Source organism: Pinus tabuliformis, chromosome Q (genome assembly GCF_031772625.1).
Source record: "Pinus tabuliformis cultivar Carrire ecotype Pingquan chromosome Q, CPIR1, whole genome shotgun sequence".
Classification (NCBI taxonomy): Eukaryota; Viridiplantae; Streptophyta; class Pinopsida; order Pinales; family Pinaceae; genus Pinus; species Pinus tabuliformis.
The window spans coordinates 456,053,265-456,078,111 of NC_142296.1; the positions used below are offsets into that span (position 1 = coordinate 456,053,265).

A 24,847-nucleotide genomic window follows, 5' to 3' on the forward strand; every position below is an offset into this window, starting at 1 on the left:
GCGGAAAATTCTATTGGGTTTGTTTGATCAGAGGATGGATCCAACTGTGATTTATTGTAATAATCAGAGTTGTATCAAACTCTCTGAGAATCCAGTATTTCATGAAAGGTCCAAGCACATCGACATCTGGTATCATCATCTTCGAGACTATGTGGTGAAGAGGATCATGTTGTTGTAGTATATTTCGATCGAGGAGCAAGATGCTCACATTTTGACTAAGGCATTGTGAAAGTGTAAATTCGAGTTCCATAGAGACAAGATCGGGGTGGCAGATAATCCCTTTCTTGTTGAGAGGGAGTGTTGAAAATAGCAACAAGAAATGCTAAAATTATCATTGCTATAAATAGCATTTCAGGATATATTCCAATTTCGATTTGTCCTTGAATCAAAATTGAGAATTAAAATTCGAATTTAGTCTCACCAGTTATTTGGAAAATAATTAATCAATTCATCTTGAGTTAATTAGTTGGTGAAATTCAAACATGAAGTCTTTGTGAAGACATGCAACAATTATCCCTTTGATTGAGGAAGTTATCCCTTAATCAAGGAGATAAGGAGGAGTTGTATTTGAGTTGTAATTAGTTATCTCAGTTAACTGAGTTAAGTCCAGTTAGATTAGTTCCAAACAATTTGTGGTAATAATTGTGAGTTCAGTCAGTTAATGCATGCATGCATGCAACTAGTTTTCTCCAGATAACTGAATATTCTCTCATAAATAACTCATGCATGTCAGTTTAGACAAACAGCCAGTTGCGATTAAAGGCAGGGACAATGTACTATCAGTTGCTAGAATATTTCTATGAGAATATCTCTTACATGCAGAAGGAATTCATTCCTTTAGGATTGCGCAGTTACTGCAGAGGTCAGAGGTGAGAATCACACAGGTGGCAGCTGGAGGACCCAGGGGAAACTGCGCAAGGAAATAGGAGGTTTGGAGGATTGAAGGAAGGCGTATGTGTTGTCTATTCTGTCTATGAGAAGTAGTGAGGGATTGTACTGAGAGCTGGATAGCTTTGTGAGAGCTAAAGCTTGTGTAATCCTGAGATATTTCCACTTTTATGATAATACAGATAGCGAGGTTTTTAGCTGAGGCTTTCCCAAAGTATTCTTCTGTGTTTCATGTGTGATTGATTATTCTTCTCTATTATATGTGTTCTGTTTGATCTTGCTCAAAATCGATTAAGCTTCCACAAGTTTGATTGTAGAAGTAGATTAAGTATTTTTCTTTAGTACATTGCATAATCAGTTTAATCTACAATGAGAATTTCTACAATTAAATCACATTAATAAAATATAAGCAATAATGTCACCACCTCCTTATAATGAGATAATAGTTTTTAACCAACTCAAAAATAATAATGTCAACAAATCCTTATAATGAGATAATAGTTTTTTACCGACTCAAAAATATTTTATCTATTCACGCTTTTGAGTCAAGATGATGTTATCTTTAGGCATGGAGTTGGCTTAATTCTTGAGTAAAAAGGATAACATGCTTGCTTAATTCATCAGTAAAAAGGATAACATGTTTTGCATAACTAAAGATGTTATATTTTTAAGTTAATTATTATAATGTTGTTTAGGTTATATTTCTAAGTTAATTATTATAATATTGTTTATGTTATATTTTTAAATTATTTATTATAATGTTGTTTTAGTGTTTGGTTATATTATTTTATATAGTTAATATATTTTTATATTATTTTATTCTTAAAAGTTAATTATTATGTATTAAAGTTAATAAATTATTTTGGTTTATTAAATAAAATAATTCTTAATTTATTGTATAAAATTAGATATTATTTATTTTTTATTAATTATTATTTGAAATTAACTTTTCAAATTTTAATTTAATTATCAATAATTGATATAAATTTAAAATTTAAATAATATTTCTCTCAATCGTGGTGCGTGTTTGAGGTAGGCGAGGACGCTGGTCAGACATGGTAGTTATGACGTTTAAGGGAAGGGTACCACTCACCGCCCCCCACACGCTCATGGCAATGGGTGTGGTGGCCTCCCACATGCTATCTGACAAAAGAGATGGGAGAAGTGGCAGGCAGGGCGAGGACGGAGAAGGAGGTGAGGCGGTTAAGGCAGGACAGATGATGCGACAGAGCAAGGTGGAATGGGATTATGAAAGAAGTCGGGATAGAGAGAGGAGTATAATCAAGATTATGGGAGAAGGGAGGAGCAAGGGCACAAGACTGAGAAGCGACCAACAACGACCTCTGCGAGCTGTTTTCGAGTATGTATCCCAACCTTACAAGCCTATTACTATGTTTACTATGTTAATTAATGGCTGGGGGGTGCAGGAGATGACAGGGTAGGGAAATTTGGGGGATGGCCCGGGAGACCAGCGTAATCTGGGGGGATGGTGATTGCGTTTGGGTCGAAGGCGAGAGCCATGAGAGAAAACCGGGGCTGAGATATAGAGAACCATCCTGTGAGCAAACAAGATAGTTGGCATACCAATTAGGTGGGGAGACTGAGGCTACGCATCCGCGATGGCCACAGGAGGAGCAGAGAAGTGAGGAAGCTCTTCTGGGTAGAGGTGTAAGGCAACCGCACTTGGCAGAGGGGTGAGGGAAGGCAATGCAATTGGGAGTGATGGTAACTTGGCTCGACGGGCTGGTTGTGAGAGTCGTAAGCGTAAACTGGGTCTGACAATGTGAAACCACACCTGTGAGTAGGCGAGAGCATTGGAAAAACCATGGGGGTGGTGAGGCTATCACAAGGCAGGTGAGAAAGTAAAGTGAGTGGTAGAAGAGTGGCGCAGCTACACTAGGGAGAGGAGAGGCACTGCATCTTGGGGCTGAGGGGTACCTGAGCAAAGGCAATTGTGATGGGAACCGTTAGGGGAGGGGAACCTGCATCAATCCGAAGAGGTATGAGACCACGTCCTGAGAGCTAATCCATCTCGTGTGTGAACAGGCATGGAGCAGAGAAGAGATGGCCCGACCTGGACATGGCAGAGGATACGGCAGAAGGGGGAGGCGGTCGACTCGAGCCACAGTCCCGAGCACTTTGGAACCTAGGCGTGGGAGGAAGCCTGTAGAACACCTCATTAGTGAAGCAGTGACAGCTCACAGGGAAGGAACGGATGCAAGCATCCATAAGATTTTAGACGAATGGGAGGAGAAGATAAAACAGGAGGAGGAGTTCGAAGAGGAAATGGAGAATTGGTGGGTTGTAATCCTGGATCCTGGGAATACCAGGGGCAAACTCACACAGTTTAAACAAAAAATCTTTCTATACTGGCTCATGAAGAGCCTCATGGGGAAGGCAATGGAGAAAATGTCAGTAGGGATGGCTATGACCCTCCAGGACATGCCCAATTACAAAAAAGACTTGTAGACAATCCAATTTCAGCTGTGTAAGCAGGACATTTGCCTTGACCGAATCCAAAGGCACATCCCTTGCATTATTGAGCTTGCTGACATGCTTGGCGACTTAGCCAAAGATCCGACCCCGGTGGAGTCCGCCTTAGAAGAACAACAAGAATAGTGAGTTTCTTGGACGTTTTTTTGTTTCTTGTGGGTAGCATTTACTTTTACTGATACATGCTTATGATAGATAAACACATAGACTCTTATCATGATACTGATACGTATATACCTTGGTTAGATTGATTGATACTATATTGTTTTTGGAGGGCTTATAACGAGGATAAGTGGCCAACTAACTTAGTTTCCCACTGGGCAAGTTAATGCCACCTATGTCATATATGTGGTGTAAACTTGACAAAAAAAATCCTCCCAAACTTAACAAAAAAATAAAATAAAAATAATATTTATATCAAAATTTGAATAATATTCATAAAATATTAAACAAAATTTATGTCAAAAATAATTATGTATTTTTATTTTTTTATTTAATTTAAAATATATATATATATATATATATATATATATATATATATATATATATATATATATATATATATATATATATATATATATATTATAATTTATACATTCTTATCAAAAATCATTACATTATTAAGATAGTCTTCGACAAAATCACATAACCAATCTTTTGTCGACGCGTTTCGAACCAACCAGTGTGGTTCATCGTCAGGACAAGTTGAAGAACTAATCCGGCTTAGATCGATTAAATAGAGTGTGCAGAGACTCCAACAGCTATAATGCTAACCGCTAATTTGACCTAATGAACCTGGTCAAACTAAAATATTTAATTAATATTTCTAGAAATAGTTAAAATAGGTAAATAAAGGAGTTTATTTGTTAATTTAAGGATAATATTAATATTTTAATTATAATGGTCATTATATAATATATATTCAATGATTTAATATTATTCAATTAATATTTAAATAAAATAATTTAAAATTCGATATATTAATAATATTATTTCGAATATTAAGAGAATCTATTAATATTTTAATTATAATGGTCATTATATATATTTAAATGATTAAATTATTATTTAATTATATTACTAAATAATTATTATTAATAATATATTTATTTAATAATAAAAAGGTATATAATTGAATTCATTTGTTAGTTTAATATTATTTCAATTATCTACATGGTCATTATATAATATATATTAAATGATTTATTATTATTCAATTGCTATCTAATTATTATGTAATAAATCACTACTATTTTTTATAATTTAGTTACATTGGGTAATTATGTAATAATTTCTTAATGGTCCATTGGTAAGTTAGTTCTTTATTATTTAAATATAATGGTCATTAAACTCATAATATATGCTTATTGAATAATCTATAACTACTAACTAACTAAACAAATTGTTAAAACATTATTCTTCCTAGAGTTTTGTTATCCTAGGTAAATGCCATAATTAAGGGTAAGGTCCAAGTTAATTCATAATAGTATAACCAATAATATTGGTAAATCAAAATTATTCCTTTAATGGTCAAATAATCCATATTAGTTCAATATTTTTCATTCAAAAATATTAGAGGTAACTAAGTCCTTAGGTAAATAAATTATTACTTATAGGGTTGAATGATTATTCCTAAGAATATAACTAAAATCATTGGTCAATCATAATTTATCCTTAAAACCTAAGGTAAGATTCTATTAATAATCGATATTTATTCAAATTTTATTTATTCAAAAATATTAAAGTCAGCTATGTTATAAGGTCAATATTATTATAATTTATAAGGATTAAAAAAGGGGGGGTCATTTTAGACATTAGTTAACTCAGCTTCGTTTATTGAGGATCTTAAGAAGATTAATCTTGAGCCCGAGGACATTTTGGTAAGTTTCGACGTGGTCTCTCTTTATACTTACATTCCTATCAATGAGGCCATAAAGGTAATTAATAAGCTAACTAACCCTGATACGGCTAAGTTAGTTGAACTTTGCCTTACCTCTACCTTTTTCAGCTTCGAGAGAGAATTCTATGAGCAGACTTGCGGAGTTGCCATGGGCTCCCTTTGTCCCCTGTCGTGGCTAATCTCTTCATGGAAGATTTTGAGTCTGAGGCTTTGGCCTCCTCTCGCCTCTTACCAAAGGTTTGGAGAAGATTCGTTGATGACACTGGTGTGGTCTAGTCTCATGGGCCTGAAGAGCTGGATCGTTTCTTCAGTCACCTCAATAGCCAATCCGCCGCCATTAAATTCACGATGGAAAAAGAAGATAATGGTTGTCTCCCGTTCTTGGATGTTCTCATCTCTAAGAAGGTGGGTGGTTCCTTTTCTCATCAGGTGTATAGAAAGAAGACGCATACTGAGCAATACTTGCATGCTTCTTCGCATCATTTCCCCGCTCAGAAGATAGGGGTTCTTAGCACGGTTGCCACCCGTGCTGTTAGAATTTCGGATGAGGAGAGCTTGGAGTCGGAGAAGGCTCACCTCCTAGAAGTCTTTGAGAAGAATGGTTACAAGAGGCACCTCGGTCAAAAAGCCTTCCTCAGGGCCAAGAAGGAGCCTTCAATCCAAAGAGCTCCTAGTGATCATATCTTGGGTGTGAATCTTCCTTACATCCAAGGAACCACGGACAGGATTGTGAGGATTCTGAAGAAGTATAATGTTCCCGCAACTTTCAGACCTCTCAATACTATCCGTGGCTCCCTCAGGTCTGTGAAAGACCCGATTGACCCTAAGGACATGAAGGGCGTCTATGTCATTCCATGTTCCTGTGGGACCCCTTATATTGGTGAGACTGGTCGCTCTATCAATCAACGGATCAGCGAGCATTCGGCGGATTTAAGACATGGTAGGACCAAGTCCTCGGCCCTGGCTGAGCATGCTGGGAAGACTATGCATCATGTATGTATAGAGGAGGCTCAAGTCATTGCCAAAGTTGCGCAGTTTCACCATCGAAAATTCAGAGAGGCCCTGGAGATCGAGAAAAGGCCAATAAATCTTAATAGGGATGATGGATGGAAGATTAGCAGTTGCTGGGTCCCAGCCTTATCTTCCTAGCCTCCTCATTCCCCTGTCTTTTGGTTTTAGGTTTCTATCTTCCCCTTCCTTTTATTTTCTTTTAGCAGTTTTGTCCGATTATTTTGGAGTTTTAATTAGTTAGGAATCAGTCTCGGGCTTATTAGTGTATTAACCTTAACCTATTTATGATACTATTAGGCATTTATTATTATTTTTTCATAAATTTATTAATTATACCTTGATAATTATTTCTATGATTAATTGAGTTTCCCTTTAACTAATGTCTAAAACGACCCCCCGTTTTTTAATCCTTATAAATTATAATAATATTGACCTTATAACATAGTTGACTTTAATATTTTTGAATAAATAAAATTTGAATAAATATCGATTATTAATAGAATCTTACCTTAGGTTTTAAGGATAAATTATGATTGACCAATGATTTTAGTTATATTCTTAGGAATAATCATTCAACCCTATAAGTAATAATTTATTTACCTAAGGACTTAGTTACCTATAATATTTTTGAATGAAAAATATTGAACTAATATGGATTATTTGACCATTAAAGGAATAATTTTGATTTACCAATATTATTGGTTATACTATTATGAATTAACTTGGACCTTACCCTTAATTATGGCATTTACCTATGATAACAAAACTCTAGGAAGAATAATGTTTTAACTATTTGTTTAGTTAGTTAGTAGTTATAGATTATTCAATAAGCATATATTATGAGTTTAATGACCATTATATTTAAATAATAAAGAACTAACTTACCAATGGACCATTAAGAAATTATTACATAATTACCCAATGTAACTAAATTATAAAAAATAGTAGTGATTTATTACATAATAATTAGATAGCAATTGAACAATAATAAATCATTTAATATATATTATATAATGACCATGTAGATAATTGAAATAATATTAAACTAACAAATGAATTCAATTATATACCTTTTTATTATTAAATAAATATATTATTAATAATAATTATTTAGTAATATAATTAAATAATCATTTAATCATTTAAATATATATAATGACCATTATAATTAAAATATTAATAGATTCTCTTAATATTCTTAATATATCGAATTTTAAGCCCACGGGGCTTTGGATTGACGGTGAATGGGTGCGCTGTTAAGACACTCCTTGTGATAGGTCACTGGTTCAATTCCCCGTGGGTACTTAGTTTAGTCTTAACCTAGAAAAAAAATAAAAAATATATCGAATTTTAAATTATTTTATTTAAATATTAATTGAATAATATTAAATCATTGAATATATATTATATAATGACCATTATAATTAAAATATTAATATTATCCTTAAATTAACAAATAAACTCCTTTATTTACCTATTTTAACTATTTCTAGAAATATTAATTAAATATTTGAGTAGTTTGACCAGGTTCATTAGGTCAAATTAGCCGTTACCATTATAGCTGTTGGAGTCTCTGCACACTCTATTTAATCGAGCTAATCCGGATTAGTTCTTCAACTTGTCCTGACGATGAACCACACTGATTGGTTCGAAACGCGTCGACAAAAGATTGGTTATGTGATTTTGCCAAAGACTATCTTAACAATGTTATGGATCACAGAAATCTAAATTCCTTAATCATTACATTAATTCATCATATTGTAACCAATGCTATTTATATCTTAAGAGTTTCCATAAAATACATGGACTCGCTGTAATTAAAAATCTCCTAAATTGAGATCTGCATATTAAAAGCAAAGAGAGATAAATAAATTGATATCTCCGTATCGAAACCAAAAAGTGATAAATGAATGGATGTGTCCATATGAAAGTCAGGGTTATATTTAGTTGACAACAATTGATAGCACGTACTAGTTATTTTTTTTGTTTTCGACCCCCTTGCGTATACGCTACTAGTTCCGTCTGTGTCACCCTATCTCCTCAACGCCATCCCTATACGCCACTACTTCCGTCTCTCCTCAACCTTCCTATCAATCCCGCCATCCCTATAAATATCTCTTCAATGCTTCTCGCATCCTTACTACCATTTCCTTGGCATAAAATTGCTTCCTTCCCAGCTTTTTCTCGGATCTTCACTGTTGGGGGTATTCGATTATTATAGCTCCTTCTTTCGGACGCCTGCGCAGAGTGAATCAGGTACTTCGAATTCTTTGGCATCTGCCCCTCTTTAGGTATTTTGGTTTCTTTGGCATCGCATAGCGCTTGATTGTGACATGCTCAAATCTCTGCATCAAAAGAAATTGCACTTGATGCTTTCCGTCCGTTTGAAAGATTAAAATAAATCATCAGGAAAATGGAAAGAATCATTACGAAAGGAAATTGAATTAAGAGAGAATATGATTAATAGCGTTTTAGTTTTGAAAAGAAAAAAATATTGTAAAATCAATGGGTTTTTTTATCACATTTGTATTTATATTTTTTAGTTTAGTTAGTATTTTATATTATGAAAAAAATAAAAACAAAAACTCCTCATCATGAATTTGAGGATGATTTTTTGAACATCAGTTTAATGAAGAAATTGCATATCAATTTAATGAATTACTTTCTCTATGTGCACTTTGCAGGCAGTCATATCTGTACGAAGTGAACTCTACTATCTGTATGCACGCGTTGCAGCCTGTGACATAATCTTTTGCAGAGACTTGTAAGTTAAAAAGTGGCTTGGTGAGAAGATGGCATTGCTTTCCAAGAAAGATATAAGAGAGCGAGCTCCTTGTGGAATGCCACCGTTTACATTAAAAGATTTGAAGAAAGCCATTCCACCTCACTGCTTCAACAGATCACTGTTCACATCATTCTCATATCTAGGATACGATCTTCTTATTGTTGCACTTCTGCTGTATTCCACAACCACCTCTTATTTCACAGCTCCTGGATTGCTTGGATGGGCGCTCTGGTTTGGTTACTGCGCAGCTCAATGGTGTGTTTTGTTTGGTATATGGATTATAGCACATGAATGTGGGCATCATGCATTTAGTGACTACTCTTTGGTGGATGATACAGTGGGGCTTATACTACACTCATGGCATCTTGTACCATATTTCTCGTGGAAGTACAGTCATCGAAGACATCATAGCAACACTGGGAGCTTAGAACGAGATGAAGCTTTTGTTCCCCAGACAAAGAATGATATGATAAAGTTGACTTCCAGTCTGGCAGCTAACCCGTTGGGAAGGTTGTTGATGATAGCAATTTACCTCATCGTGGGGTGGCCATTGTATCTGATGTTCAACGCTTCGAGAAGGAAGTATGCTCGATTTGCCTGCCACTTTGATCCATATTCCCCAATTTATAGCAAACGAGAGAGATTTCAAATAATGGTTAGTGACATTGCCTTGCTCGGAGTGGCTTATACTTTGTACCTACTGGCCTCTGCTTATGGATTTTCTTGGCTCATAAAACTATACGTCATTCCCCTGTTGATTGTGGACGCATTCTTGGTGTTGATCACGTACCTATAGCATACACATCCAGCTCTGCCCCACTATGACGGATTAGAGTGGGAATGTATTAGGGGTGCAATGTCAACAGTTGACAGGGATTACGAAATGTTGAACCATGTATTCCATCACTTAACCCACACCCATGTGACTCATCATCTGTTCTCCACAATTCCTCACTACCATGCCGTGGAGGCCACCAGGACTATTAAACTGATTTTGGGAAACTATTACTTCTATGACAGTACGCCTGTCTGCAACGCGTTATGGCGGGAGTTTAGAGAATGTGTGTATGTAGAGGCTGACTCCCCTGGAAAAAGTGGGATTTTGTGGTAGAGACGCAAGTCCACTTAACGATAACCGCTAGATATTCAGAAGGACTTCTGTTTCATCCACGAGTTCCTTCCTTGCCTCATATGAATCATGTCCTGCACTGATTAAGATTTTATTTTCAAGAATCAGCATCAAAAGAAAAAAACTAATAAATTCATTATCAGTATCAACCAAGATTATGTCAGGAAAACCAAACACAAAAACATCATACTATAATTATGAATTTGTCTTCTTCATCCAAAAATATCATAATATAATTGCAAGTGGCTATGAAAATTCCAATTTGACTAAACTCTCTACACATATTATTTGTTTTGGTACATCCATAATCTATATACTATATAGATTAATGCAAGTGAATTTGTTATACATAATAATATTTTTACAAAGATATATTACACAGATTTGTATTATATATAGATTTGAAAATATTTGAAGCTCAAAACTTTTTCACTATTATTCAAAAGGCATAAATTAGAAATACACTATACTCTAAATCATATCTTATTTTATTTTTTGTTATTCATATTTATTTCTATTACTTCACATGATTATATTAAACCACTAACCATTAATGACTTATTTCTTAACAGTGTCTATTGACTTATTTCTTAACAATGTGTATTGATAAAGTCAATAATTATTTCCAACAATACTTGCCTAAAAAAATCACTTTATTAACTAATATTTTATTATCATTCTAATTTATTGATACATATTAATATGGTATAGTTATAGAACTATCCATGCTAATAACTTATTAGCATGGATGGTAAATTAATGGATGTAATTATCTGATACTTATAGAAAGAAAAATCCATGTTATTAAGTTATTAGTATATTACCATTCCAATTTCCAATTAAGCCGTAACAACTCATTTTCATTTTTGAATAAGACAATTTTCCCTTTTGTAATTAGGTAATTTTTGTAATTAGAATTTTACAATTAAGTATTTCCAAATAATTAGTTTTTAAATAATTTAAGTAATTTCAAATAATTACTTTTCATAAAAAAAATTGATATTGAAGGGCTATTTACTCTTCTTTCCAACCAATTGATATAAGAGCTGAAAAAATCACAAGATCAATGATACCTGCAGAGCCAATGAGAAGAAGGGCAAAAAACAAAAAACCAAATTTTTTTTTAAATTGAATTGCAAATTTGTAAAACTGTTAAAAAACACGTAAATTTCATTTAACTACAATTCTCAAAAATATCGGGTTAATTGCCCTGTTTTTATACGGTCGGAAGAGCGCAGGCCATTAATACACGTCGTAGAGCAGCTGTAACTCAATACGGAGTCAATGTTTTTCTTTATATTTGAAAGTCTAAAAGCATAGACACGTAGGTTTTAAAATTCACGTGATCTTTTCTAAACTCATAAAATCAAGTGGTACGATTTAAAATATCTTCCCACGTGGTTTTTTTTGAAGGATAAGTTTTATCATATGAATTTTTTTAAAGAGTGATTATAATGAATGGTTTTTTATAAAGATATTTTATATTAAAAAATAATTTTGAATTTTATTGAAAGGGGTTTTTAATAAAAAAAAAGTATATATATATATGTATATATACTTTTTTTTATAAAAAAGGTTTTGTAAAGTTTTTAAAAAAGAAATATTTAGAGTTTTAAAAAGAGATTTTTGAAGAAAGATGGTTTTCTCAAATTTCTAGCCCCAGTTCTCACTGTTTACACGAAAAGATTGTGATGTGTGGGGCATTAAGATGGCGACCACTTTGCAGGTTCATGATGTTTGAGATTATGTCTAATTTGGGCTTTTAGAACCTAAGAATGAAGCAGACGAACGAGCTCTCACTAATGGAAAAGCATTGCAGCTTATACAGCAGCGAGTGAACCGAGCAGTGTTCCAGAAGATTATGATTACGTCTTCAGCAAAAGAAGCATGGGATACTTTGGCGAAAAACTATAAAGGTATGGCCATAATCAATATTGTTAAATTGCAGAATACTAGGAGAAATTTTAAAAATCTGCACATGAAAGAGACAGAGGACATCGACTCTTTCATGAATCGGGTCATAACTGTTGTAAATTAGTTAAGGATTTATGGTGAGGAAATTAAAGATCAAACAGTGGTTGAGAAGGTCCTCAGATCTTTGTCTGCCAAATTTGATGTTGTGGTAGCAGCCATAGAAAAAGCAAAGGATTTGGCATAATTAACAATTGATGAACTCATGGGATCACTTCTATCGTATGAGGCAAGGATAGACAGAAAGAAGGATTCCATTTTCGAGACTGCTTTTCAAAAGTCAGGTTTCTATTTCAAGAGACAGAGGTTGAGGCAAAAGTAGGTCGAGAGGTAGAGGTCGAGGTAGAAATAGATCGAGAAAGATGGTCAAGAAGAACATGAACATGAAAGTGGAAGAAACTACAAAAACTTCAGCAATAATAAAAGATTTGACAAATCAAAGGTGAGATGTTATTATTACAATAAATTTGGTCAGTACGCGTGTGATTGCAGGAAGAAGATAGTTGATCAAGCGAAACAGAGAGCTAATTTCACTACAGAGAGAATTAACTCCATGTTCCTAGCTTGCCATACCATGCATGAACCTTCTGATAGTGTGTGGCTATTAGAAAGTGGTTGCAGAAACCACATGATAGGAAACATGAATTTGGTTGCAAATTTGGATCAATTTGTGAAAACAAAAGGTAAAGTTGGGGTCTGAGAAGACTGTCAATGTAGATGGAAAAGGAGTAGTCAATATTCTGACCAAGCAGGGGGAACCAAAGACAATCTTAGAGGTATATTATGTTCCTAGTCTCAAATATAATTTGATAAGTGTTGGTCAATTGACACAGAAAGGATACATATTTATCTTTCAAGGTCAAGAATGTATTATATATGACAAGCCCCCAAGAAAGCCGCTGATAGAAAAGGTGCAGATGAAGAGGAACATACTCTTTGTTCTAATTTTGAATTACAGTGATCTGGTTAGTTCTTTTACAGTTGCATGTTCTGATGCTTATTAGTTATGGCACTTTCGGTTTGGACACTTGCGCTTTTCCGGTTTAAGATTGTTGCAACAGAAACAGATGGTCAAAAGATTACCTCCCATCAAAGAACCTGCTAGTACTTGTGAGTGTTGCATCTTGAGAAAACAACACCGTGAAAATTTTCCAAAGGGAGTTGCATACCGAGCAAAGCAACCTCTTGAGATAGTGCATATAGACTTATGGGGACCCATGAGGCCATAGTTGATTGGTGGAAGTTGTTACCTCCTCACTTTCATTGATGATTATAGTAGAAACACTTGGGTTTACTTCTTGAAGGAGAGCTCTAAAACTTTTGAAAAGCTCAAGGAATTCAAAGCCTAAGCAAAAAAGAAAAGTGATCTACAGATCAAGGTATTGAGGTCAGATCGTGGTGGAGAATATGACTCAAAGGAATTCCATGATTACTGCAAGCAACATGGAATCAGAAGACAATTTAAAAACGGGTACACAACGTAGTAGAATGGTGTAGCAGAGAGAAAGAATAGGACAATTATGAACATGGTAAGAAGCATGTTGAAAGGAAGAAACTTATCAAATGGGTATTGGGCAGAAGTAGTTGCATGTGCTATTTATGTTATCAACAGATCTCCTACAAAGAGTGTGATGAACAGAGTACCAAAACAAGCATGGTCAAGTATGTTTTGCAGTGTATCTCATCTCAGAGTATTTGGATATGTAGCTTATGTACATGTGCCTAAGGAGAGAAGAGGCAAATTGGATGATAAAAGAGAAAAATGCATATTTACTGGTTATAATGAGCAGTCAAAAGCTTACAAATTGTATAAACTTGTCACAAAGAAGACCATAATTAGCAGAGATGTTGTGTTCAAAGAAAAAGAGTCATGGAATGGAACTATAGACAAAATAGTTGATGCACAAGTGCCACTGATGGAAGAAGATGACGTAGTAGAAAAGGAGCAGCAATAATCATAGGTGAAGACACCAAAGAGAGACACACCAACAAGGACTCCAAGATTTTCAGAGTAGCATGGATCTTCAAACAGATAAATAGATCGAGATTATCCCATCAATCAATCAGGTGATGAATCAAGTAATGGTAAGAGAAAGATGAGAAGTCTGAAAGATATTTATGATGATTTGGATGTTAGTTCATGTTATCACCCCAAGAAACTCTCCTAGGTTGTATCTCAGAGATGCTCAGGAACATATAATATTTAATATTATTCTCTGAACTATTGGAAATAAAGATGGTTTGGATCAAGCCAGATAACCATTTCAACTATGTTTTTACCCAAGACATGCATGAACACCCCCAATAACACAAGGCTTTAGATTGCAAATGCTCAATAGTTTGTAGATTTAATGGATAAATGGAGAATACTGATCATACCAGAAAATTGCATATATGAACACATATGAATGGCTAGTTATAGGCAACAAAGAAGCTTGCAAATCTACTATATCAAATCAGAGATAAGATGACAGTTATCTGGCCTTAAACACAGAAGAAACATGAACAAATGGTTCAAGCGCAAGCTTAGAACAGAAGAGAAAATGGACATTGAACATATAACAGCAAAAGAAGCTTGTATTACTAAAAATGAAGATGAGAAGCTTGAGTAGCAAAGTCTCATGAGTCTCCAGAAGTTGAACCCCTGTTACATGTAGTTTTCTACCTTTTATAGGCCCTTTACAATGTCCTTGAGCTCTCTAGAAGGCTCGGAGTCTTAGACTTGTCTGATCTGTCCCTTAACCATTTGATTCCCTCAATAGGTAGGCATGGCTCGGAGGCTTTCCTTTTCTGACAGAGGAATAACCATATTCAGATATTTTGGGCAGCCTGTTGTGATGTCGGGGAGCTCTCTCGTGCCAAAGATGCCCCATCATGTTTGTTAGGATGACTGCTGCGCTAGCAGGACTGTTAATGCCCCATGATTTCGTTTGATTTAGGTTGAGGCATGGAGTGGCCCTTCTCCTTCCCTTTCTGGGCTCTGTTCACCGACCGTTGTCTTTCCGCTGAATCCTTCTTCTAGTATGTATCATGACTGCAAGACTCCTCTAAGGATGGCTTGCCTCCTGAACTTGCAACGATTGGGGTTAACGAGGGCCGTTCGATCACCGTCGGGCAGATCCAACGGTGATAGGGGCGGAAGATGCGGGGTAGTTAACGCGTGGGGAGGACGTACAGGATGAGCAGTTTTGCGGGCGGGCGGTTTCCCCACATCGCCTTTGGGCTACGGTGGTTTTCGTACAGGGCGGGTGCGATGCAATAGGAACACGACATGTGGTCGGCAGGAAACTGCTTCCCCGCGAGCTAATAGTTGTGCAAGTCCATTGATCGGGGGAAGTGTCCACCGTTCAATCGTGCGATGGACGCGATGGACGGCAAGAAGGCGAATGACGTTTAATCATGCCATAAACAAGGCGGAGACCGTCGGATCGTGGGCGATTGATGGTGGAGATGAAGGTGGAGTTTTAAAACATGTGTTTTGGGGTTGATGTGACAAAGAAAGCTACGGGCATATGAATATGGTCGAGTGGGTTATAAAATGTTTAAACTTAAATAACCCGGGCGCTTAAGGAAACACAACTTTTACACAGAATTGAGATGTAAAACAAGGGTAATGGGGTTTAAAAGAGTTTGTGAAGGAATTAGGCGAAAAACAGGGGTTATGTAGTTATAAGGAGAATGAAGGGGAAAAGGAAACCGACCGCTGCAAGCCTTCACAAAGCATGAAACAATGCTGCCACAGCTGCTTTCCATCCATCAAATGTCACAAAATGTAGCAGAGCTAACACTGGCTCCTTATAGGGATGAGATCCTCCCTGTGAGGTTTCAAGAACCTGCAGACCATTGCCTTTCTAGCTGAAAACAAATTAGGCAAAATTCTTGGTGTTCCATTGGGTATGGTGTCTACTGCACCTATACTAAAACTGATAAAAACACAATATTTACAACTTTTAAGGCCAAAGACCTTAAACAACAAAAACTTTCAAAAACTGCCCATTAACTGGGCCATCAAAAACTGCTTCTCCCCCCATACTTTTCAGTATGAAGGTGTTGTTCCCTTGAATCTGTGAAATGACGAAAGGCCCTATCCAGAAAGCATCAAATTTCCCATGATTGCCTTTCTTTTCCTTTAGTGCATCCCATTTCAAAACCAAGTCTCCAACCTGAAAATCGTCTGTTTTTGCCTTCTTGTCAAAGGCTTCCTTGATCTTTTTCTGATGTGCTGCAGCCTTTTCAACCAGTTGTTCTCTAATCTGATGTACCTCTGCTAAATCAATGATCCTCTTTTCCATTTCTTCTTCCTCATCCTGCTCTGTTTGAAGGAATTTTGCCACAGGGAGAGTTAACTAAGTTGGGAATACAGCTTCAACACCATACATCAGCTTGAAAGGATAATTCCCTGTGGATTTTTTAATGGTCACTCTGTCAGCCCACAGTGCATACTTGAGCTTGGAATCCCAATTATTTTTATTGTCCTCTAACAGCTTTTTAATTATCCTGATCAGACTTTTATTAGAAGATTATGCCAGATCATTTCCTTGAGGATATTATGAGGTGGAATGAACAAGTTTAATCCCCATTGAATCACACATTTCCACAAATTCCTTTGCCCGAAAGGCTGGTGCATTGTCTGTGACTAATTTATTGGACAATCAAATCTGCTGAAGATGCTATTTGTCAAAAACTTCATGACCACGTTATGATCAGCTTTTCTGGTAGGAACTGTTTCAATCCACTTAGTGAAATAATCAGTGGCTACTAATATCCACCTGTGCTGGCCACTGGAATGCGGATTGATTTCTCCAATGAAATCCAAGCCCCACTGCTAAAAATGTCCTTTTGCATGTATTGGTTTTAAGGGCAGGGACTTCAACTGCTACTTTCCTTCAAACCTTTGGCACCTGTCACAAGATTTAACAAATGAAAACACATCAGAAAATAAGGTGGGCCAATAGTACCCAGCTCTGAGAATCTTATGGGCAGTGGTTTTCCAATAATGGTGCCCTCCACACATGCTGGAATGAAACTGTTGCATGACTTCTATTGACTGCTCTTTGTCCAGACACCTCAAAAGCACTCTAGATGGATCCCTCCAGTAGAGCAGATTTTAAATAATGCAATATTTAGCTGCCCTAAGATTTATAGTTCTGGTTTGATTTTGAGTAAATCCTGAAGGGATTTCTAGCTTCAACAAGAAACTAATTATTGCATAATAACAGTCACAAGAAGCTAGATTTTCAGTCACTAACAGATTTCTGTCTGGTTCAGCTGCTTCCTCCTCTTCTGCCTGACCATTTTCTGCAATTGTGCTCAGGTAATCGATATCCAATGATCTGCAATTTTCTTTAGCTAGTAACTGGGCAAGACCCTAACCTCTGACCAGCTTGGTGGGCTTCAGTTCTATATTAAATTCAAACTTTGCAATCCATTTAGCCCTTCTTCCATCAGCATCAGGTTGTGTTAGGACATCTTTTATTGCAGCTGAAGGTACATATGCAATTATCTTGGAATGCAGAATGTAAACTCTGAAAGATTTCAAGGATTTGATAAGAGCATATGCTTGTTTTTCAATAATATCATACCTCAGTTCAGCATCCCTCAAGTTCTTGTTGAAAAATGCTACTAGATGTTCTGAAACTTCTTCATGTGCCTGCAATAAAACTGCTACAATAGTGTCTTCAGAGGCAAATGAGAATATATGGAACTCGTTACTGTAGTCTCGTCTTATTAAAGTGGGAGCTTCCATAATAGCTTTTTTTATAGACTCGAATGATTTTCTTGCTACACCATTCCATTTGATCTCTGACCCCTTTTTCAACATAGAGGTAATATGCTTCACAAGTTCTGTAAAATTTGCGATAAACCTCCTTACAAAATTAATCTTGCCCAGAAAGGACTGGATGTCCTTCTTCGATCTTGGGACAAACAAGGTCTGTATCGCTTTTACTCTTTCTGGGTCAATTCAGACCCCTGCAGCAGAAACAATATGTCCCAACAACTTACCTTCTTCTAAAGCAAACTGAGACTTCTTAGGATTTACTGAAATCCTAAACCTTCTGGACATCAAAAACACTTTCTTCAAATGTTGCACATGGTCTTGATGGCTGCTGGAGTATACTGTTACATCATCAAGGTAGATAAGGACAAATTTATCCTTCTCTCCCACAACGGCTATATCCATAGCTCTTTGAAAGGTGGCTCCAACATTCATCAACCAAAAGGCATCTTGGAATACATAAAGGTGCCCCAAGGAGTGGTAAATGCAGTCTTCTTCTGATCATCTGGATGCACACCAACTTGATTATACCCTGAAAATCCATCCAAAAAAGACATCACTTTGACTCCTGAGACTTTTTGTAGTAAATGCTCCATCTTGGGTAGAGGATAATTGTCTTTCTTGGAGCATTTATTTAAGTTTCTGAAATCAACACAAAGTCTGATTTCCCCACTTTTCTTCCTCAACACTACTAGGTTGGCTACCCACTTGGAATATCTAAGAGGGACTATGATTTTGGCAGCCAACAACTTTTTTTATTTCTTTTTCAATCAGAGGGAGGAGCAAAGGATTTATTGGTCTCAGCTTCTGTTTGAAAGGTATGGTGTCTTTATCCAAAGGGATTTTATGCTGGATGATATTCTTATCATATGTTTTCAGGTCGCTATGTTCCCAGGCGAAGACATCAGCAAATTGCTTCATTAATTTGCAGTATTCAGAACTTTGGTTAGTCGATAGATGAGAAGACATATTTATGTATCTAAGCTGACCTAGACTCCCTATATCATGCGTACAGATTGCAGATTGGTCTTCTTTTTGGGCAGCTTTGTAAGGCACATCATTTTGATCAAATAGCCTTTCTAAAGGAATTAAACCCATATGATTGCTGGGAAGTTGGAAAATGCTTTCTTTACCAATTTTATTTCTAAGCTGGGATTGGGGGGTCTCTTGCAAGGCTTCATTTTCTTGGTCAATTTGCATTTCGGAAAATTCATCAATGACTTGCAGAAACCTATTTACCTCATCGTCATCATCAAAAACTTTCCAATGCTGGACATTATTAGGTAGGTATGGTCTATATTTCATTTGAAATTCATAAACTAGTCTGGGAGGCATGGGAGGGATAAATAGACTAGCAGACATAGCAAGGGAATCAACATGCTGATTTTGGGCTCTAGGAATATATGAAATACAGAAATAATCAAAAGAATCTTTGATCCTCCATACCTCTTCTCTATATGCTTTCAGCCTTGGGTGCTTTGCTTGAAATGTTTTATTTACTTGCTGAATGATCAAATCAACATCTCCAAATACCTTCAGATTCTTGATTCCTCTGTCTTTTGCTGCATTAAGGCCCAATATCAGAGCTTCATACTCTGCTATATTATTGGTGACTGGGAAAGCCAGCTTAAAAGACAATTGTGTGCTTTCCCTTTTTGGAGATATCAGCACCACTCCTGCTCCCGCAGTCTCCCTGGAACATGCTCCATCAAAGAACATCTCCCAAACCTGATTTCCTTGCTCCCCCTCGGCCTGAACAATTGGTTTCTTGAGCTGCAACGAGGCCTTCTGAGATTCTTCAATTTGGAGGATACATGCTCCAAAATCAGTGTCCACCGCATAAATGGGATGATTAGAAGGATTCTTCTCATCACTGATGATATATGCCAGCTGTGCTTCTCTATACAATCTCCTACTTTCTCCTCCAAAAACTGGGACAATGGCATAAGATAGGTCATTCTACAATGTCCCACCTAGTCTCTTAATCCACCCTCTGGACAACAGCATGCAAAACTTAGGAGGGACATCTACCACCACAATATCCATCATTATGCTCTTCATGGGAAGCTGGGTTAGGGTAATGGCTAAATCTTTAATTAATCCCAGACATTTCACCTTTCTTGAATCAAATGAGAATAGGTCATGATATGGTCTGGTGATGTCAAGGCCTAACTCTTCCATGACAATTTTAGGCATCAGATTGTGACTGGCACCTGTATCTAGCAGGCAGTTGTGGAGAATTTTGTCATGAATGGTCAAGGAGACATAAAAAGATGGAGAATTATCATTGGCAGGTTCAGTCGTTGGGCTTAGCACAACTGCAGGTCTATCGTCTTGCAAATTGACAGAGTTAGTTTGTGCAGTTTTCAGCTCAAGAGCTTTAAGGATAGGCTTTCTAAACACTTCACTCTTCACCAGTTCTATAAGAGGCACATATATTTTTAACTTCTGAACTTCTGATTCAAAGCTGAAAGAGAGAGGTAACTTGTCAGAACCTCTTACCTCTTGAACTCGTGCTTTGAGGATGACGGGATTAGCTGCTAGTCTTTTCTGCTTGCTATTCTGGGTCTCCGTTTCGACGACAGCTCTTTGAGCAGGATTCTCCTTGACATTATTTACATTTGACCTCAGATTATATCTTTGGTGCACCTCATTTTGTAGAACAACCTCCCTGTCCCAGCTTTGACCGTTTTGCTCCTGCAGCAAAGACTCTTCGTATGCAGCCAATGTCAAAACCACCGTACTGCCTTTATCTTCCATACAGTGAATTTCATCCTCATCTTCAATATGTTCCTCCTCCATGACTACGTCTTGGAAAGGAGATTTAACTCTTTGATCCTCGTTAGTTTCCTTACCCTTTTGAATGATCTGCATTTGCTCATTTGCTCTTCTGAATGGATTTAAATTTCTTGGATCAAATGTATTTTGGAGCCTTGCCTTCCCAGAGTTCGGCTCAGCCTCTAGCTTAGATATTTTAGCAGCTAATGATTCGATCATTCTAGTCATTTTATCAAGTTTGGTATCTGAAGATGAAGCAGAGGGATAAGATTCCTCACCTCTCTGACTCATTCTATCAGCGTGACTTTTGAGCTTTTCTGCAGCCATAATGTTAGATTCTACCTCTAGTGCTGCATCCTGCATTTCAGCTAGGGTAGCACATCTTCTTTCTCTCAGAAGCAAACAGAAATCAGATTCAAAGGCACTGGCATATGAAAGTTTGGCAAAGGTGGGGGTAGGCTTTACCTCAGCTGGTATCTTACTATACATACGATTGAATCTTTTATTAAAGTCAGGCAAGGATTCCACATTTTCCCTCTTCAGGTTCCCAAACTCTGTATGATAGTATAGCAGGTCCTTTTTATCTCCCTAATGTTTTAGGAATGTATCATCTAAAGCTTCGATATCCGCTATAGATCTCAAGGCTTGTTCTCAGAACCATTTCCTAGCCTCCCCATCTAGGCTTTGGACAAAGACTCTCATCCACACATCATCTTCACTAATATCCAGATTATCATCATAGCTATAAAATGACTCAAGGTGTTCTTTAGCAATGACACCTTCAATCCCAGTGAACTTAGGCATATACTTATGATATTCTCCAGTGGGCATAGCATTCAAAGGAGTGGGCAGTATTAGAGGTCCATACCTAGCGACTGTGATTCGTTCCATTTTGGTGGGTGCTTGCGGACCTTCCATAATTGTGGTGACTAAAAGAGTGCTAGAAGTCTGAATGACAGAAGGCAGAGGAGTGATTGATGAGACCAAAGGAGTTTGGTGAATAGGAGGTGGGGTTCCCTTTGGGCTAACAACAAAAGGAGAAACTATAGAATAAGGAGGTTGATGAATTTCTGAGAGCTTTTCTTCACTGCTAGCATTAGAATCTGTACTCTCAACATGTATTTGTTCTATTGCAGAATCTTCTTGAAGAGATATAGAATATTGTTTAGGTTTACCTGAACCCGATGCTCCTTTCTGCAATACTTTCTTCCCCTTGATGGTCTTTTCCGGTCAGGTACTGAGTCAGCTCGTGATTTCTGAGGATTTCTCCAAGTATGCCTCACAAACTGAGCCAGAATTATGGAGTGGAGTCGCCAAGAGGTTCAACCTCCAGTAGAGTCGCCAAATCGATGACTACAACCAAAAATGTGCCCAGACTTTGTCTATTATCAAAGTTGGGTCTGTGTCATTTCCCAGGGAGGCTGAGCCTCAGTTTCTTCTCCCCGACAACGATGCCAATTTATGTTATCACCCCAAGAAACTCTCCTAGGTTGTATCTCGAAGATGCTCGGGAACATATAATCTTTAATATTATTCTCTGAACTATTGGAAATAAATATGGTTTGGATCAAGCTAGATAGCCATTTCAACTATGTTTTTACCCAAGACATGCATGAACACCCCCAATGACACAAGGCTTTAGACTGTAAATGCTCAATAGTTTGTACATTTAATGGATAGATGGAGAATACTGACCATACCAGCAAATTGCCTATATGAACACATATGAATGAATAGATATAGGCAACAAAGAAGCTTGCAAATCTACTATGTCAAAGCAGAGATAAGATGACAGTTATCTAGCCTTGAACACAGAAGAAACATGAACAACCTGTTCAAGTGCAAGCTTAGAACATAAAAGAAAATGGACATTGAACATATAGCAGCAAAAGAAGCTTGTATTACTAAAAATGAAGATGATAAGCTTGAGTAGCAAAGTCTCATGAGTCTCCAGAAGTGAAACCCCTATTACATTTAGTTTTCTACTTTTTATAGGCCCTTTACAATGTTCCTGAGCTCTCTAGAAGGCTCGGAGTCTTAGACTTGTCTGATCTGTCCCTTAACCGTTTGATTCCCTCAATAGGCAAGCATGGCTCGGAGGTTTTCCTTTTCTGACAGAGGAATAACCATATTTAGATATTTTGGGCAGCCTGTTGTGATGCCGGGGAGCTCTCTCGTGCCAAAGATGCCCCATCGTGTTTCTTAGGATGACTGCTGCGCTGGTAGGACTTTTAATGCCCCATGATTTCGTTTGATTTCGGTTGAGGCATGGAGTGGCCCTTATCCTTCCCTTTCCAGGCTCTGTTCGTCGGCCGTTGTCTTTCTGTTCAATACTTCTTTTGGTATGTATCATGACTGCAAGACTTCTCTAAGGATGTATTGCCGCCTGAACCTGCAATGGAGTGGCTATCATGAGAAATCGCAAGTGGGCAGAGCAATTATAAACCGTCAGATCACATAAACGGACAACTTGGATTAATTTATGGAGTTTATCAGGAGATGGATGATCGGGGTTAATGAGGGTCGTTGGATCACCGTCGGGCAGATCCAACGTTGATAGGGGCAGAAGATGTGGGGTAGTTAACGCGCGGGGAGGACGTACAGGATGAGCGGTTTTGCGGGCGGGCGTTTCCCCACACTGCCTTTGGGTTGCGGTGGTTTTCGTACAGGGCGGGTGCGATGCAATAGGAACACGACATGTGGTCGACGGGAAACTGCTTCCCCGTGGGCTAACAGTCGTGCAAGTCTGTTGATGGGGGGAAGCATCAACCGTTCGATCGTACGATGGATGCGATCGACGGCGGGAAGGTGAATGACGTTTAATCATGCGATAAACAAGGCAAAGACTGTCGGATCATGGGCGATCGACGATGGAGATGAAGGTGGAGTTTTAAAACATGTGTTTTGGGGTTGATGTGACAAAGAAAGTTGCGGGCATATGAATATGATCGAGTGGGTTATACAATGTTTAAACTTAAATAACCCGGGCGCTTAAGGAAACACAACTTTTACACAGAATTGAGATGTAAAACAAGGGTAATGGGGCTTAAAAGATTTTGTGAAGGAATTAGGCGGAAATCAGGGGTTATGTAGTTATAAGGAGAATGAAGGGGAAAAGGAAACCAACCGCTGCAAGCCTTCACAAAGCATGAAACAATGCTACCACAGTTGCTTTCCATCCATCAAATGTCACAAAATGTAGCAGAGATAACAGTTCAAATTTTGTATTGTTGTCATTCCAACCTTCTTCGTTTAAAGAAGAAATCGGAGTTGAAAATTGGGTGCAAGCCATGAATGAAGAAATTGAAGCTATTGAAAAGAATGATACATGGCATTTCACTACTTTACCAAAGGACAAAACTCTCATTGGTGTGAAGTGGTTGTATAAGACAAAGTTGAACGCGAAAGGTGAAATTAACAGATTTAAATAAAAACTTATAACAAAAGGATTCTCGCAGCAACCAGGAATAGACTTTGGAGAAACTTTTTCTCTAGTAGCTAGATTGGATATTGTATGAGCAGTTCTAGCCACAGTAGCTCATAACAAGTGCAAAGTGTATCAGATGGATGTCAAATCAACCTTCTTGAACGAAATTCTAGAAGAAGAAATTTATGTGCAACAACCTAGAGGATATGAATTTGAAGGTAAAGAAGATAAAGTTGTACAGGTTGAAGAAATCGCTCTAGGGGCTGAAGGAAGTGCCTAGAGCTTGGTATAGCAGAATCAACAGCTACATGAATAAGAATGGATTTTGCAAAATCAACATTGATCCTACCTTGTACACAAAGGTAAATGAGCATGGACAAATTTTGATTATTTGCTTATATGTTCATGACATGATTTTTATAGGTGATTTTGAGTTAGATGAATTTAAAGAAACCATGATGAATAATTTGAGATGAAAGATCTTTGTCTCATGAAATATTTTCTTGGCATAGAAGTTGAGAAATCTGAAAAATGAATTTTCATTTGTAAAAATAAATATGTTAGAGATTTTCTGAAAAGATTCAGGATGGAGAATTGCAAACCTCTCCCTCCCCTAGTTGCAACATGTACAAAGTTAAGCAAGGATGATGAAGGATCAGATGTCAATCCAAATCTATTCAAAATATTGG

The 24,847-nt window shown here is 37.0% G+C and overlaps 1 protein-coding gene across 1 annotated transcript; it reads left to right on the top strand.

The window, feature by feature from the left end:
- Nucleotides 1–9,022: 9,022 nt before the first annotated feature.
- Nucleotides 9,023–10,210, top strand: LOC149220170 (delta(12)-acyl-lipid-desaturase-like). Its single transcript, XM_089382749.1, has one exon. It carries the CDS (start codon nt 9,085–9,087, stop codon nt 9,871–9,873), a length of 789 nt encoding a protein of 262 aa, XP_089238875.1. The 5' UTR covers nt 9,023–9,084; the 3' UTR covers nt 9,874–10,210.
- Nucleotides 10,211–24,847: the final 14,637 nt, after the last annotated feature.

Coding starts and splice junctions, on each gene's coding strand:
- LOC149220170 (XM_089382749.1), top strand. CDS start 9,085: ATGGCATTGCTTTCCAAGAAAGATATAAGAGAGCGAGCTCCTTGTGGA.